Here is a 17,681-nt window from a genome sequence, read left to right as displayed (position 1 = left end):
CTTGCTTTGGGGGTCTCGTGTCTGGCATGAGGACAATGTGGCCTAACCAGCGGAGCTGATCAAGTGTGGTCAGTGCTTCAATGCTGGGGATGTTGGCCTGGACGAGGACATTAATGTTGGCGCATCTGTCCTCCCAGGGGATTTGTAGGATCTTGCGGAGGCATCGTTGGTGGTATTTCTCTAGCGACTTGAGGTGTCTACTGTGCATGGTCCATGTCTCTGAGCCATACAGGAGGGCAGGTATTACTACAGCCCTTTAGACCATGAGCTTGGTGGTAGATTTGAGGGCCTGGTCTTCAAAAATTCTTTTCCCCAGGCGGCCCAAGGCTGCACTGGCGCACTGGAGGCGGTGTTGAACCTCAGCAGGCTCGAGGGGCTAGATGGCCTACTCCTGTTCCTAATTCTTATGTAATTCTTATGTCTGCTTTTGTTGATAAAAGGCTCCTGAGTTATGGGAAATGGTCCACGTTGTCCAGGGCCGCGCTATGGATCTTGATGACTGGGGGGCAGTGCTGTGCGGTGAGGACAGGCTGGTGAAGGACTTTTGTCTTACGGATGTTTAGCGTAAGGCTCATGCTTTCATACGTCTCAGTAAATACGTCGACTATGTCCTGGAGTTTAGCCTCTGTATGTGCGCAGACGCAGGCGTCATCCGCGTACTGTAGCTCGACGACAGAGGTTGGGGTGGTCTTGGACCTAGCCTGGAGACGGCGAAGGTTGAACAGCTTCCCACTGGTTGTGTAGTTTAGTTCCACCCCAACGGGGAGCTTGTTGACTATAATGTGGAGCATGGCGACGAGGAAGATTGAGAAGAGGGTTGGGGCGATGACGCAGCCCTGTTTGACCCTGATCCGGACGTGGATTGGGTCTGTAATAGATCCGTTGGTAAGGATCACGGCCTGCATATCATCGTGGAGCATGACTGTCACAAGGTGCTAAGTGGTGGGGCCATGCACCACCTCATGGGCATGGGGGGGAAATCACCAGGATCGTCAGAATGGACCATTGTCCAGTGGTTCAAAACACCTGGCATCAAATGTCATTGACAAGAGGTCAAAGGACAGCTTGCACAATACTCGCCTGGTCATTGAATTGGGAACTGAAAGAAAGACAGACTTGCATTTATATAGCGCCTTTCACGACCACCGGACATACCAAAGTGCTTTACAGCCAATTAAGTTATTTTTGAAGTGTAGTCACTACTGTTGTAATGTAGGAAATGCAGCAGCCGATTTGCACACAGCAAGCTCCCACAAACACCAATGTGATAATGACTAGGTAATCTGTTTTTGTGATAATGATTGAGCGATAAACATTGGCTTAGACACTGGGGATAACTCCCCTGCTCTTCTTCAAAATAGTGTCATGGGATGTTTAACGTCCATCTGAGAGAGCAGACGTTTACCGTCTCATTCGAAAGACGGCACCTCCGACAGTGCAGCACTCCCTCAGCACTGCACTGGGAATGTCAGCCTCGATTTACGTGCTCATGTCTCTGGAGTGGGCCTTGAACCCACAACCTTCTGACTACTGAGCCACGGCTGACACGTAACTGAGGAACAAATAGAGGGATTTGTTTCTTTACCAAAATAAATTCTCAGTGTTTGTTTCATATCCGTGCTTAAAACCCTTCCCCAATTCAAACAACGTGCCATTATGGGCACTCTTGCTGCAATGTCTGAGGAACGCCTTTTCTTTGACAAATGTAGTGAAATGTTATATGAACCGTGACTCCTTGTACCGATTGGAGATACGTTAGGAGATGACTTGATGCATGTGGTGCAACCTGCATTTGGCAGGCAGATGAATGGGTGAGGAAGAGTCGCCAGGATTGTTTGTTGGTGATTGGCACAGTATGGAAAAGCAAATCTTGGTCCTGCTGTAAATGGATTGTGTTTCCAATTGAAATACCATCACATTTAAAAGGCAATGCATTTTATCCTTCCCACCTGTATCATTGATTGTTAAACTTGTCCGACTATGAACCTACATGGCAGTGTTTTTGACTCTGAGGGCGATTCAGAAGGTTAGGAATATTGTAAATTTAGGACAAACTGTGATTTTGATGAGAACATGTAAAAATATAGGTATTGGGCACAACTCAAATAATTCTATCATTTCATTAACCGTGTTGTTGTACATTACAGCACTCAGGCCCTGAAATCAAATGGGTCGATGGAGCCAAACATATATTCAAAGTCGCGACACACCTCGTGTCGACCATCTATACTCAGGTTAGTTGATATCGCTCTTCCAATTCTTCGCATGTTTGAAAGTTAACCCACATTTGATTGAAAAGGCTGAGGGGTGACCTAATAGAGGTCTTTAAAATTCTGAAAGGTTTCGACAGAATGGCTACAGAGTCGATAGAATGGATACTGCGAGAGAACACCTCTGCAGGTCGGACTACAAAAAGAGCTGAAGCATACCACTACAACCTCCAGTGTGAGCTGCTCCAAGTGTGTGACTGGGTGAAGTCATCAAAACCCAGGTCGGCGTATGGAGCGTGGGCAGGAACATCGGCGGGTCCCAGGTAGAGTGGAGGAGCGGCGAGGGATCGGGGCGGAGGAACGGCGAGGGAACGTGGCGGAGGAGCGGCGAGGGATCGGGGCGGAGGAGCGGCGAGGGATCGGGGCGGAGGAACGGCGAGGGAACGTGGCGGAGGAGCGGCGAGGGATCGGGGCGGAGGAGCGGCGAGAGATCGGGGCGGAGGAGCGGCGAGGGATCGGGGCGGAGGAACGGCGAGGGATCGGGGCGGAGGAACGGCGAGGGATCGTGGCGGAGGAGCGGCGAGGGATCGTGGCGGAGGAGCGGCGAGGGATCGTGGCGGAGGAACGGCGAGGGATCGTGGCGGAGGAGCGGCGAGAGATCGGGGCGGAGGAGCGGCGAGGGATCGGGGCGGAGGAACGGCGAGGGATCGTGGCGGAGGAACGGCGAGGGATCGGGGCGGAGGAACGGCGAGGGATCGTGGCGGAGGAGCGGCGAGGGATCGTGGCGGAGGAGCGGCGAGGGATCGTGGCGGAGGAGCGGCGAGGGATCGTGGCGGAGGAGCGGCGAGGGATCGTGGCGGAGGAGCGGCGAGGGATCGGGGCGGAGGAGCGGCGAGGGATCGTGGCGGAGGAGCGGCGAGGGATCGTGGCGGAGGAGCGGCGAGGGATCGTGGCGGAGGAGCGGCGAGGGATCGTGGCGGAGGAGCGGCGAGGGATCGTGGCGGAGGAGCGGCGAGGGATCGTGGCGGAGGAGCGGCGAGGGATCGCGGCGAGGGATCGCGGCGGAGGAGCGGCGAGGGATCGCGGCGGAGGAGCGGCGAGGGATCGTGGCGGAGGAGCGGCGAGGGATCGTGGCGGAGGAGCGGCGAGGGATCGTGGCGGAGGAGCGGCGAGGGATCGTGGCGGAGGAGCGGCGCGGGATCGTGGCGGAGATGCGACGAATGTTTGTGGCGGAGGAGCGGCGAGGGATCGTGCGGAGGTGCGGAGAATGGGGATATGGGGTCCAGGGGCAGCACGAGCCAGCCCACGCTGCAATATGTGCGCGCACTAGGTCCGTGCAGCAGAGCAGGTCTCCAGTCGTCTTGATTAACCCTTGCCACTGGATAAAGGCCGAGCTCTATCAAGCCCGTGTGGTGGCTGATGTGCAACGGCCACCACATGTTAGAAAAAAACCCACACACAAACATCTTCCACCCCTTCAATTGGAGTTCAGGACTGACATATCGGGTCCTTCATTGAAACATCCGTGAACTCATGTGGACACAAGTAATCCTCGTTCGAAGGACCGCCTATGATGATGACCGAGAATGCTTTCACTTGTGGGGAAGAGCATAACTTGAGGCCATCAATATAAGATAGTCACTAATAAATCTAATAGGGAATTCAGAAGAAACTTCTTTACCCAGGAAGTGGTGAGAATGTGGAACTCACTACCACAGGGAATGGTTGAAGCGAATAGTATAGATACATTTAAGGGGAGGCTAGACGAGCGTATGAGGGAGATGGGAATAGAGGGTTATGCTGATAGATTTAGATGAGGAAAGACAGGAGGAGGCTCGAGTGGAGCATAAACACCGGCATGGACTGTTTCTGTATCTTCCAAGTTTCTTTTGGTTATACTTGTTCCATATAATCGAAGTTGAATGGATGATTTTTATATTCACTCATTAATGAATTAATGTCCTTTCAGTGTCCCTTTACAACGTAATAATCCTTTTGAAAAGCAATGCATCCTGTTGGGGAAACTGCTAAGTTTAAATAAAAACCCAATACGCCTGTTGCGGATAATGTTTGTAAGTAAGGTCGACGCATTGGTTGTTCTCGGAAAGACTTACAAAAGCACTTTCTTCTTGGTGTTGACTGTAGGACCAGCACCTGAATAACTTCTTCCAGTATTGTCAGAAGTGTGACTCTGGAGCTCAGGCCTCGGGAACAGAACTGGTCAAATTCCTCAAGGTAGGTTATTGACTCCCCACAGTCAAGGTGATTATACTCCACCTTGCATTGTCCGATATTAAAACTCAAACTCTTTTATTTCATAATTCAGCAAAGGTACGGAGCAAATACGAAAGAATAAGGGAGTGCAGCCTGGTTAATTAGTCCGTGTAATAAACCTGTTGAGAAAAAAAAGAAAGACTTGCATTTATATAGCGCCTTTCACGACCACCGGATGTCTCAAAGTGCTTTACATTCAATGAAGTACTTTTGGAGTGTAGTCACTGTTATAATATGGGAAACACGGCAGCCAATTTGTGCACAGCAAGCTCCCACAAACAGCAATGTGACAATCAGATAATCTGTTTTTTTTGTTATATTGAATGAGGGATAAATATTGGCTCAGGACACTGGGAGAATTCCCCTGCTCCTCTTCGAAATAGTGCCATGGGATCTTTTACGTCCACCTGAGAGAGCAGACAGGGCCTCAGTTTAATGACTCATCTGAAAGACTACACCTCCGACAGTGCAGCACTCCCTCAGCATTGCACTGGAGTGTCAGCCTAGATTTATGTGCTTAAATCCCTGGAGTGGGACTTCAACCCATAACCTTTTGACTCGGAGGCGAGTGTGCTATCCACTGAACCACAGCTGACACCTAAATATTTTTAGGTATACATCAAGTCCCTGGATGTCAAATTTGGCCAATTCTCATCCTGATTATCAAGCTTTTTTAGTTTACATTTTTCATTTCTGCCACGTATTGTGAGTATAACTTATTAAATATGTAATGTTACAACACTTGGAGCACTTATGAATCATGATTAAAATAATATATGGGCGTTCTCTGTTTTATGTTCAGTCATTGCCCTCATGTTAATGCAAGCAAGCAAATGTTCGAGGTCCCTCACAAATCCAGAGTATATTATCAAATCACACACAGCACAGACCCATTGTGCCTCTGCCGGCTCTTTGAAAGAGCTATCCAATTAGTCCCAATCTTTCTCCATAGCCCTGAAAATTATTCCTTGATATAATATGCTTTGTATGGTTCTTAAATATCGTGTTACAAGGCAAGGGTCTACTATATTTTTTTTAGTAATTGTCATTATGCCTCTTTGAAATCCCTTCAAAAGAATATCCTCATCTTTCTGGGTGGCAGTGTGTATGAGCGCTGTTAACTTTTGGCGGTGAGGGGTTTGATTCTCTCGAGCTTGCAGGGTTACTGATCTAGGCCAGGCTGCTGTGCGGAAGTGCAGAGCTGTGGGCACGCACCAGTCCATCTGGAGAAGAGAAAATCAGATGTCGAGTTGATCTTTGGGCCATATCTCCTTGTAAAAGAAAGACGGCGCCTTTCACAACCTCAGGACGTCCCGAAGCGCTTTACAATGGACAACGCACTTGTGAAGTGTTGGCAGGAAACGCGGCAGCCAATTTTGCACACAGCAAGCTCCAACAAACAGCAATGCAATAATGACCAGATAATCTTTTTTTGTTATGTTGATTGAGGGATAAATATTGCCCTCAGGAGACTGCAGGAAATACGGCAGCCAATTTGCACACCGCAAACTCCTACAAACGGCAATGAAATGAATATCCAGATCATCGGTGGTGGTTGAGATAAATATTGGCCCAAGACATGGGAGAACTCCCCTTCTCTGCTTCGAATAGTCTCATGGGATCTTTAATGTCCGCCTGAGAGGGGAGACAGGACCTCGGTCTAATTCTCATCCGAAAGGCTAAGTGCACATATAGCAGCAGTGCAGAGGCCTGGGGAGTAGCTTGCCTTAAGTAAGAAGACTAAGGGGGTAACAGGGGGTTGGGTAATTGAAATATTCTGTTTGTGATTCGGGTTTCAGAATGGATTTCATGTTGAGAGGAAGAATGGCATTAATACATCCTGAATTCTGTATCTCGTTTTCCCTGTAGAGCTTACATGCAATGGAAAGCCATGTGATGATTAATTTCCTGCCCACAATCCTGAACCAGTTGTTTCGAGTGCTTGCACGGGCCACACAAGAGGATGTTGCAGTTAATGTTACCAGGTAAGTTTAATATATAGGGCTATTGTTCATTTATTATGAGGAAAAAAATCTTGTATTTTGAAAGAAAATCCTGCATTTCCTGAAATCTTGCTGAATAAATGTTCCTTAACAGTAGGAGGATAGCAATAAAATATAATTATCTCTGAGCTCCAGCTTTGGGTTAATAGCTCCTGCGACAGCATTCCTTGAGCAATCAATGTTTGTTCAGCATCCAATAATAAATAGAGGGTTCCACAACAGACCAAAATGTCCATACAACATTCATTGTGCAAGGAGTGATCTGCGTAGGAAGCTCAAAGTGACAATATGGATTATCCAAAATGGACATGGATTAAGGCAGAGTGTCTCGACATTGCTGGGACCTGGATTCAAATCCAGTGCAGACAACACACACTCGCCATCCAACTCTTTAGCTATCGATTGCAGTACAATTCTGAGTGGGTATGATTTGACAAACATTTTACATTGCAAATATGTCTCTGCCCCCCGCCCCCCCCCCCCCCCAGTCTCTCTCTCTCTGCCCCCTCCCTCAGCCTGTCCCTCGCCCCCTCCCTCGGCCTGTCCCTCGCCCCCTCCCTCCGACTGTCCCTCGCCCCTCCCTCCGCCTGTCCCTTGCCCCCTCCCTCCGCCTGTCCCTTGCCCCCTCCCTCCGCCTGTCCCTCGCCTCCTCCCCCCGCCCGTCCCTCGCCCCCTCCCCCCTGCCCGTCTCTCGCCCCTCCCCCCCGTCTGTCTGTCTCCCTCGCTCTTTTTTTTGTGTGTCAGTTTACAAATATTCTTTCTTTCATTCTCTCTCTGTCACACTCTTTCTCACTTCTTCACACTGCCACTCAATCTCACTCACTTCCTCTCCTCTCTCTCCCACGCACATACACAAAATAAAATCTGCTTTCTAAACGCTGTAACCTCAAGGTCACACGGCTTCTATCCAAGTCTGCTTACGTGCTAATGTTTGACTTTCATAAAATTCCCTCTCCAGAGTTCTTGTGCACATCGTTTCCCAGTGTCACGAAGGATTGGAACACTACCTAAGGTCCTACATAAAGGTACGGCTGACAACATAACCTCCACATACTGAGAAACGTGAATGTAATGTTAGTAACTTTAACAAAACTGTAAGGAGTGCCGAATTGGACAATGTGTCATGTTAACCATTTGGACCTGCCTTTTGGTTCGTTCCTGGGAATACAGATTGAATTATTAAAGCTTTGCCCTACAAATTTAAACAGCTAATTACTTTAGCTCATTCCTTTTTTCTTTCAATTTAACTATTTTGAATCTTGCTCCGCTCCCAAGTTAAGCTGTTTATCGGATTTAATGCAGTTCTTAATTTTCCTTATTGAATAAACTCATGATGTCTAACTCGCCTAATATTTAAGCTCGTCCTTTTTTGGTTACCCGAATAGTGTAGTGTTGCGTAGACTGGCGTTGTATTCCCTTGGGTATAGGAGATTAGGAGTGATCTAATTGAGGTGTTTAAGATGATTAAAGGATTTGATAGGGTAAATGGTGAGAAACTATTTGCTCTGATGGGGGAGTCCCGAACAAGGAGCCTTAAAATTAGAGCCAGACTGTTCAGGGTGATGTCAAAAAGCACAAAGGGTAGTGGAAATCTGGAACTCTCTTCCCCCAAAAAGCTGTTGAGGCTGGGGGTCAATTGCAAATTTCGAAACAGAGATTGATACATTTTTGTTCGGCAAGGGAATGAAGGTTACAGAGTCAAGGCAGGTAGATGGTGTTAAGATACAGATCAGCCATGATCTGATTGAATGGCAAAACAGGCTCAAGGGACTGAATGACCTCACCCTGGATCAAGTGGATAAATACGCTGTCCATTTTGGATCCAGCCTTCAGCGGTTTATGCTGTTGGCATTTAAACAGGTACCTGGGGCTAGGTTCTCAGGGACCGGGACTGGAGCCTGAACAGTTGTTTTGCTTTCCACCAACTGCTTTAATTCTCACATTTAAAAATATGTGTAGCCATGCCATTCGGGTTGAACATGAGTCAAGCCTCCCGGCTGCAGTGTTGTATTGTACCGAGCAAGAAACACGTAAAGATGTGCTGGTCAGATGGTAACAGTTTAAGAGACAACAGGTCACACTTTCCGACATTTAATGTTAAAATGCACTTGAAATGCAAATCTTTGAGACTTACTGAATTTTATACTTAATGGGTTTTGGCTGTTACAGTGGAGCGTCTGGAATCTTTTTAAAACTTGCCTTGACACCAAATTTCAGAGCTAATTGATACGCTGCAAAGCCTATGCCCAGTTCAGTGCAGTCATAACTCCCGACTGCTGCCAGTGCTATTACCTGTATTATGCCCGTGTGCGACACTCGGGGTTTTCGAAATGGCTCCGACGATTATTGTGCTTTGATGGACAATCACTAATGGATCCTTTCCTTCCTCTCAACACTTCGTTGTGTTTCGCCAGTATGTCTTCAAGACTGAACCGTGCAGTACCTCCAAGTGCAAGACTGTGCACGAAGAGTTGACCAAATCCATGACTGTTCTCCTCAAAACAACCGCTGACTTTCTCACCTGCAATAAACTGCTCAAGGTAGATTAAACCTAAGCCTCTCGTAAGTTGTCCAAACCTCTTGGCTCGTTTGGTGTTTCTGCAGCAGTCTCAGCAAGGCCAACCATGCGACTTGTTACAGATAATTGTTTAATCGGGGCCATGATTTGTGTTTGAAGTCATTTTGTGAAACTTTTTCAGATTGTGCTTGCTGGTTCAAGCGATATTTCCATTCCAATCTATTTCTCTTAAACAGGGACCGTTTTAAAGTCCCATTTTTAAACTCTCACATATTTCCTACTTCTCACTGCTGCTGAATTGTGTACCGATAGGGTGAGATGGAGAGAGGTGGGAGGAGGCTCGTGTGGAACATAAACACCGGCACGGACCTGTTGGGCCGAATGGCCTGTTTCTGGGCTGTACATTCTATGTAATTATTCATCACTGGGGCACGATCTTTAAATTGGATTAGATTATTTACACATTAGAAAAATAATTTAAAGAATAAGTCTGACTCTGGAATTTCAACAGCACCATTACCTACATAATAATTTCCTGATTTTATTAATTACCTTAAATTCTGTGGGTATTTTGATACATTCTTATCCAATTAATTCCAAGGTCTACTTGCAGTATTTTAACGCCATTATCAAGCCACCGATATATACAACAAGGAATTAAGGAGAAACTTCTTTACCCAGTGAGCGTTTAGAATGTGGAACTCGCTACCACAGGGAGTGATTGAGGTGACTAGCATGGATATATTTAAGGTCGATAAAAATCAGGAGAGAGTGTTTCCACTGGCAGGAGGGTCAGTAACCAGAGGATACAGATTTAAGGTCACTGGCAAAAGAGCCAGAGGGCAGATGAGGAGAAATTGTTTTTTACATAACGAGTTGCTATGGTTCAATAGGGAACTCAGGAAAATCTTCTTTACCCACAGAGTGGTGAGAATGTGGAACTCGCTACCACAGGGAGTGGTTGAGGCGAATAGTATAGATGCATTTAAGAAGGATATGTTGATAGGGTGAGATGAAGAGGGGATGGGAGGAGGCTCGAGTGGAGCATAAACACCGGCACGGAGCAGTTGGGCACAATGACCTGTTTCTGTGCTGTACATGCTGTGTAAAAATCAGTCAATGGCATTGGTGCTCCACTATGAACATGGCAAATAGTGTGTGTACACCCCTGAAGTGAGAGTGATAATAAGTGATTTGATGGGGATTTTTCATGTTCATTTTGATTTAAAAGTGTGGTAAAAATCGTGACAACAGGAAGTGACACTTGTGGACAGGAAGTGTTTGCAGATACAAGATTTTTAATAGGTACCGGTGTACTGAGCCCACTGCAAAGTATTGTGACAGCGCACTGCTGATGATTCGATTGTTCTTTCAAGACGTTGACTTATGGATGCGGGGAGGATGTTTCCCCTGGCTGGGAAGTCTAGAACAAGAGGTCACGGTCTCAGGATACGGGATAGGAAATTTAGGACCGAGATTGAGGAGAAATATTTCCACTCAGAGGGTGGTGAACCTGTGGAATTCTCTACCACAGAAGGCTGTGGGGGCCAAGTCACTGAATATATTTCAGAGAGAGATAGATAGATTTCTAGAAACTAAAGGCATCAAGGGGTATGGGGAAAAAGCGGGAATATGGTGTTGAGATGGAGGATCAGCCATGATCATATTGAATGGTGGTGCATACTCGAAGGGCCAAATGGCCTGATACTGCTCCTATTTTCTAGTTTCTATTTTCCTCGGTTTAAAGCATATTTCAAATTTACACTTTATACTAAAATAAAGGTTTTGTTTGCTTTCAGTATTCTTGGTTTTTCCTCGAGGCGCTGATAAAATCAATGGCCCAGCACCTTATAGAGACCAGCAAGCTGAAGGTAAGCACCTGCATGCCAGTCACTGATGTGCTAGAGTGATTTTTTTTATAAATCATGTCGGTATTTAGGCTAGAATAAAGTTTATTGAATGATCTTCCACCCTCCGTAATCTTGAGTTCATCCAAAACTCCACTGCCCGTATCCTAAATCTCATCCATGTGTTCAAATCCCTCCGTGGCTCCCCCCCTCCCTATCTCTGTAATCACCTCCAGCCCCACAACCCTCTGAGATCTCTGCGCTCCTTCGGCCGCCTGGGCCCTAAGCTCAGGAATTCCCTCCCTAAACCTCTCCACCTCTCTACCTCTCACTCCTCCTTTAAGATGCACTTTAAAACCTAACTCGCTACCACAAGATGTGGTTGAGGCAAATAGCGTAGCGGCATTTAAGGGGAAGCGAGATAAACACATGAGGGAGAAGGTAATAGAAGGATATACTGATGGGGTGAGATGAAGTAGGGGTGGGAGAAGGCTCGTGTGGAGCATAAACACCGGCACGGACCAGTTGGGCCGGATGGCTTGTTTCTGTGCTGTACATTCGATGATTTGTGTGGGTTTTTATCTCAATCACGTCGAACGTGTTGGTAAATTATCAACAAAAACCATCCACCGAATTAGATGTTTCAGAACCATTTAAGTTGTGAAACATTATTCATCAACATCCTGGGGGGGTCACCATCGACCACAAACTTAACTGGACCAACCACATAAATACTGTGACGACAAGAGCGGGTCAGAGGCTGGGTATTCTGTGGTGAGTGTCTCCCCAAAGCCTTTCCACCATCTACAAGGCACAAGTCTGGAGTGTGATGGAATACTCTCCACTTGCCTGGATGAGTGCAGTTCCAACAACACTCAAGAAGCTCGACACCATCCAGGACAAAGCAGCCCACTTGATTGGCACCCCATCCACCACCTTAAACATTCACTCCCTCCACCACCGGCGCACCGTGGCTGCAGTGTGTGCCAGACATAAGATATATCACCTGCAAGTTCCCTTCCAAGTTACACAGCATCCTGACTTGGAAATACATCGCCGTTCCTTCATCGTCGCTGGGTCAAAATCCTGGAACTCCCTCCCTAACAGCACTGTGGGAGTACCTTCCACTTGCGGATTGCAGCGGTTCAAGAAGGCGGCTCACCACCACCACCTTCTCAAGGGCAATTAGGGATAGGCAACAAATGCCGGCCTTGCCAGCAATGCCCACATCCCAGGAACCAATGTTTTAAACAAAATGAACTCTTGCCTTTTTAATCTGGTGTTTGCACAGGCCGTTGCTTTTTAACAAGTGCATTCTAAGTATCCAGAATGGTCAGTGCAGCAGTTTTGTTGTAGTTCTTGCCTAGCAACTTATTATCCCAACTGTCTGCCACTGCAAACCAAAAAAATGAATTATTGTGATTCTTGGCATCACTACTGTATCTGTAGTGGTTAAAGTGGCGTTGTGTATGAATGAATGAAGTGGCTTAAAACCGCAGAAAAGGAAGTCAGAAATATGACACTAAAACCTCCTGTGTCACAAAGTCCCACTCCGGAGACTTGAGCGCAAAAATCCAGGCTGACCCTTCCAGTGCAGTGCTGAGGGAGTGCTGCACTGTCAGAGGTGCCATCTTTCAGATGAGACATTAAACCGAGGCCCCGTCTGCTCTCTCAGGTGGACGAGAAAGATCCCATGGCCACTATTTCGAAGAAGAGCAGGGGAGGTATCTCTGGTGTCCTGCGCCACTATTTATCCCTCAATCAACATCACTAAAAACAGATTACCTGGTCATTATCACATTGCAGTTTGTGGGAGCTTGCTGTATGCAAATTGGCTGTTGTGGTTCCTACATTACAACAGTGACGACACTTCAAAAACACATTGGGGCATCCTTGGGTCATGAAAGGATGCTATAGAAATGCAAATCTCTTGTAATTTAAGAAATGATGCAGCCAATTGTGTTTAACGAAAGACGGCTCCTCCGACAGTGCAGCGCTCCTTCAGTATTGCACTGCGAGTATACCGGTCAGTCTACGTAGACTTGGGGCTGTGTGACTGATGGGACCTTACCTTGCATAAGTGACAGCAATTGCACATTGTGTTACAGGTGTATGACAGTAGCTATGATAAAATGGACGGCAAATTTCCGGAGCAGTTTAAAAAAAAAAATCAATAAGCAGCAATTGATATTGTGCAGTAATTTGCTTCAACTTTTCAGTAATAAATGCTGGATACTATGACTGAATTAATGGGCCCAAGTGTTTTTCGCGCCAGAAAGTGCGCCTAAAAAAAACTTACCTATTCTCCGGCTCCCTGCAGGTCCTCTGGAGCTGGGCGCAGCGCAGCACGAGCTGATGGGGGCGGAGCCAGGTCCCTGCGCTGAAAACAGTGCCGGGACCTCTGCACATGTGCGCTACAGTGGGGCGCGCATGTGCAGTAGCTCCAGGCGCCCAAAGCTGTGGGAGGGGCCCGAAGCACGCAGCCCCTAGGCCTGGCCGAATGGCCTCACTGGGACTGTGTGAATAAGGCTCCTCCCACCCGACCCGACCCCCGCCCCCCCCCCGGCCTCCGCAACTCTCTCTCTTCCCCCCCACCCCAACCTCCGCGACTCTTCCCTCCCCCCCCCCCCCCCCCCGAGACCCGACGCCACCTACCTGTAAATCCAGCCCGAGGTCTTGGGCCCGGCCGTTCAGCCTCCTTCTCTCCCTCCTCCCCCCCCCCCCCCCTCTCCCTTCCTCCCTCCCTCCTCTCTCCCTCCCTCCTCCCTTCCCCCCCTCTCCTTCCCTCCCTCCCTCCCTCCTCTCTCCTTCCTTCCTTCCCTCCTCCCCTCCCTTCCTCCTCTCTCCTCCCCTCCCTCCTCTCTCCTTCCCTCCCTCCCTCCTCTCTCCTTCCCTCCCTCCTCTCTCCTTCCCTCCCTCCCTCCTCTCTCCTTCCCTCCCTCCCTCCTCTCTCCTTCCCTCCCTCCCTCCTCTCTCCTTCCCTCCCTCCCTCCTCTCTCCTTCCCTCCCTCCCTCCTCTCTCCTTCCCTCCTTCCCTCCTCTCTCCTTCCTTCCCTCCCTCCTCTCCTTCCCTCCCTCCCTCCTCTCTCCTTCCCTCCCTCTTCTCTCCCTCCCTCCTCCCTCTCTCCTTCCCTCCCTCCCTCCTTCCCTCCCTCTTCTCTCCTTCCTTCCCTCCCCCCTCCCTCCCCCCTCCCTCCCTCCTCTCTCTCTCCTTCCCTCCCTCTTCTCTCCTTCCTTCCCTCCCTCCTCCCTCTCTCCTCCCTACCTCCTCTCTCCTTCCCTCCCTCCCTCCTCTCTCCTTCCTTCCCTCCCTCCTCTCTCCTTCCCTCCCTCCCTCCTCTCTCCTTCCCTCCCTCCCTCCTCTCTCCTTCCCTCCCTCCCTCCTCTCTCCTTCCCTCCTCTCTCCTTCCCTCCTCTCTCCTTCCTTCCCTCCCTCCTCTCCTTCCCTCCCTCCCTCCTCTCTCCTTCCCTCCCTCGTCTCTCCCTCCCTCCTCCCTCTCTCCTTCCCTCCCTCCCTCCTTCCCTCCCTCTTCTCTCCTTCCTTCCCTCCCCCCTCCCTCCCCCCTCCCTCCCTCCTCTCTCCTTCCCTCCCTCTCTCCTTCCCTCCCTCCCTCCCTCTCTCCTTCCCTCCCTCCCTCTCTCCTTCCCTCCCTCCCTCTCTCCTTCCCTCCCTACATCCTCTCTCCTTCCCTCCCTACATCCTCTCCCCTTCTCCTCCTCTCACCGCCTTCTCCTCGCCCCTCCTCTCCTCCTCCTCCCCCCCCCCCATTCTCCCCCCCCACCCTCCCACCTCCCACCCCCCTTCTCCCCCTCCCCTCGCTGTCAGAAACACAGACACTGACAGACAGAGAATGAGAGACAGACAGACAGAGAGATAGAGACACTGACAGAGACACACTGGGGGGGCCGTCCCAGCACGCTGTTGGAGGACTCCTGGTGCTGCAGTCAGTAAGTAGAAAATGTTTTATTTATTGATTTAAAAAAAAATATATATATTTTTTATTAATTTTTTTGGATTGATTTATTGGTTGATTTATTGATGTATTTATCATTTATTATTGATGATGGCTCTTTATTTGTAAAACTGAAGTGTTTAATGTTTGTAAACTTCCCTTTAAACCCCCTCCCCCCCCATTTCCTACACCTGATTTGTAACCTACGCCTGATTTTCTAAAGTGTAGACAAGGTTTTTTCGAACGTACAAAAATCTTCACTTACTCCATTCTAAGTTAGTTTGGAGTAAGTTTTCACTGCCTAAGCTTTGAAAACAGGCGTAAGTGGCAGGACACGCCCCCTTTTGAAAAAAAAATTCTGTTCCAAAGTGAAACTGTTCTAACTGACTAGAACTGGAGCAAACTAAATGCCGAGAATTCAAATTTCTAAGATACTCCATTCTAAACCAGTTGCTCCAAAAAAACAGGAGCAACTCAGGCTGAAACTTGGCCCCTATATCCCTCTAATCTGCCCAGGAGTATCAATGAAATCAGTCACTAAAGGGTGCATCTTCTTGCACCAATGTGAATTTCTGATTTTTCTGTTTAAATATTTACCTTGTAATTCCTGGGTGAGAATGCTAATTAAATCAGCCAGTATAACAACATCAACTTGCATTTATACAGTGTCTTTAATAAAACGTCCCAAGGTGCGATTAGCAAACAAACGTTGACACCGAGTCACTTAAGGCGATATTAGGACAAAAGCTTGGTCAAAGAGGTAGGTTTTAAGAAGCGTCTTAAAGAAGGAGAGAGAGAGGTAGAGAGGTTTAGGGAGGGAATTCCAGAGTTTTAGGGCCTCGGTAGCTGAAGGCATGGCCGCCGATGGTGGAGCAATTAAAATCAAGGATATGCAAGAGGCCAGAATTGGAGGAGCGCAGAGATCTCTGAGGGCTGTAGGGCTGGAGGAGATTACAGAGATAGGGAGGGGAGCGAGGCCATGGAGGGGTTGGAAAACCAGGATGAGAGTTTTAAGCTGTACAATGCAAACAGTAGTTAATAATTTCACATTGTGAACAGTCTATGTCATTGTCCGTCTGGTTTCTCTAGCTATTCCGAAACCAGCGTTTCCCTGCCTCTTACCAACACACCGTGGAAACCCTTGTTAACTTGTTAATGCCGCACATCACACAGAAGTATAAAGACAAGCCGGAAGAGGCTCGGAATGCAAACCACAGCCTCGCCGTCTTCATTAAGGTAGGAATTGTCGGAGCTAGCCCCTCTCTCGGTTCGCATTTCCATGTTTGTGGATACATGTTAAATGTTCAACAGCTTTGAGATTCCAAAAGGTAAAGCCAACTTTGCTTCTGATCATTAGCGGGATCAATTGTTAATGTATCGGATTATTTATCCATCTTTTTAGCAATTGTGTAAAAATAGCCAATGGAGGGGGACATTTTGCTGATCAAAACTTTTTGACAAATTACTTTTCACAATGGCAGTGGTGATGTGGGGATTTTTTGATATTTGCTGTTCTTTCCCTGATGCATCGTTCGGAGTTGGTTCCAACTGTCTGGTTTTCCAAGGCACGCCGACTGATATTTGTAAAATAGCGAAATATCGCTGTAATATCAACAGAGAATGCTGGAGACACTCAGCAGGTCAGGCGCTATCTGTACCGAGAGAGTTAACGTTTCGGACTCTGGCGAAGGGTCATTGACCTGAAAGGTCTGTTTCTCTCTCTCCACAGGCGTTACCTGACCTGCTGAGTGGATCCAGCATTTTCTGTTTATATTTCAGATTTCCAGCCTCCGCAGTGTTTGGTTTCTGTTTTAGCGAAATGCCACTCTTGCGGTGAAAGTTGTGGCTTTAGGTACGATCTTAACTGTCAGAGGGATATGTTTAGAAAAATGAGCAGCTGAAGTACTTTTATTTTTATTGCCAGTTCAGGTATTAGTATAAGCTGTAAGAATGAGGCGGCATTCGAATTATGAAGAGAGGAGAATGACAAAAACTGCTGAAACTCTTGACAGCAGCTGGATTGTTGCAGCAGAGGATAAAACAGGCAGATGTTTTTGTGTAAATCCTGCTGTGGCTGATCGCAATGTTCCCTTTGATTTTTTAAACTGGGTGCGCGGATTATTCAAATTTCCACGCACGCACGGTTTTTCCCATTGTAAAGCCAGCAAGCAGCCTGCACAAGAGGTACAGGCAGCTGCACAACCGCACAGCTTCAAGGGAACATTGGCGGATTGCATCGTGATTCTTATTTGCGAACAGTTTTGTCTCTTGACGACCATTTGCTTGAATCTGGTGCTTGGTGTTGTTCCTCATTTTTGTACAGTTGGCTCCTTGGTTTTTGTACCTGCAAGTTACTAATAAATATGATGAGACAAGATGCTCACCAGTAGCCAAATGGGTCATCACGGCACTGACTGGTTCAGTACTAAGGTGCAGCGTAACAACGGTTTTCACATTGGCAGCATCTTTAGCGTCAACACTTCCCAAAGTGCTTCATAGCTGTAAGAAAAAAAACAACTGGCTCTCGAATCGTTTTGGGAGACAGGGTAGGTTAGTGACTGAAGAGCCTAAGAATTAGGAGGAGGAGTCGGCCATTCGGCCCCTCGAACCTGCTCCGCCATTCAGTAAGATCATGGCTGATCTTCTACCTCAACTCCACTTTCCTGCACTATCCCCATATCCCTTGATTCCCTTAATATCAAAAAATCTATCGATCTCTATCCTGAATATACTCAACGACTGAGTCTTCACAGCCCTCTGGGGTAGAGAATTCTAAAGATTCACCACCCTCTGAGTGAAGACATTTCTCCTCATCTCAGTCCTAAATGGCCGACCCCTTATTCTGAGACTGTGACCCCTGGTTCTAGACTCTCCAG

The 17,681-nt window shown here is 47.9% G+C and overlaps 1 protein-coding gene across 5 annotated transcripts in view; it reads left to right on the top strand.

Annotated features, from left to right (window-relative positions):
• The window catches only part of LOC139274972 (dedicator of cytokinesis protein 9-like), a 455,604-nt gene that overhangs the window by 249,411 nt on the left and 188,512 nt on the right, over positions 1-17,681 (top strand). For all 5 annotated transcript variants that reach the window (XM_070891774.1, XM_070891771.1, XM_070891772.1 and 2 more), the window contains 7 exons: positions 2,148-2,234; positions 4,356-4,445; positions 6,354-6,469; positions 7,446-7,512; positions 8,902-9,027; positions 10,805-10,876; positions 15,895-16,041. In XM_070891774.1, coding sequence (XP_070747875.1) covers positions 2,148-2,234; positions 4,356-4,445; positions 6,354-6,469; positions 7,446-7,512; positions 8,902-9,027; positions 10,805-10,876; positions 15,895-16,041 — 705 coding nt within the window. The remainder of the gene's footprint in view (positions 1-2,147; positions 2,235-4,355; positions 4,446-6,353; positions 6,470-7,445; positions 7,513-8,901; positions 9,028-10,804; positions 10,877-15,894; positions 16,042-17,681) is intronic.

The sequence above is a fragment of the Pristiophorus japonicus genome, chromosome 10 (genome assembly GCF_044704955.1).
Source record: "Pristiophorus japonicus isolate sPriJap1 chromosome 10, sPriJap1.hap1, whole genome shotgun sequence".
In the NCBI taxonomy this organism is placed as follows: domain Eukaryota; kingdom Metazoa; phylum Chordata; class Chondrichthyes; family Pristiophoridae; genus Pristiophorus; species Pristiophorus japonicus.
This window is presented reverse-complemented; position numbering and strand designations above follow the sequence as displayed.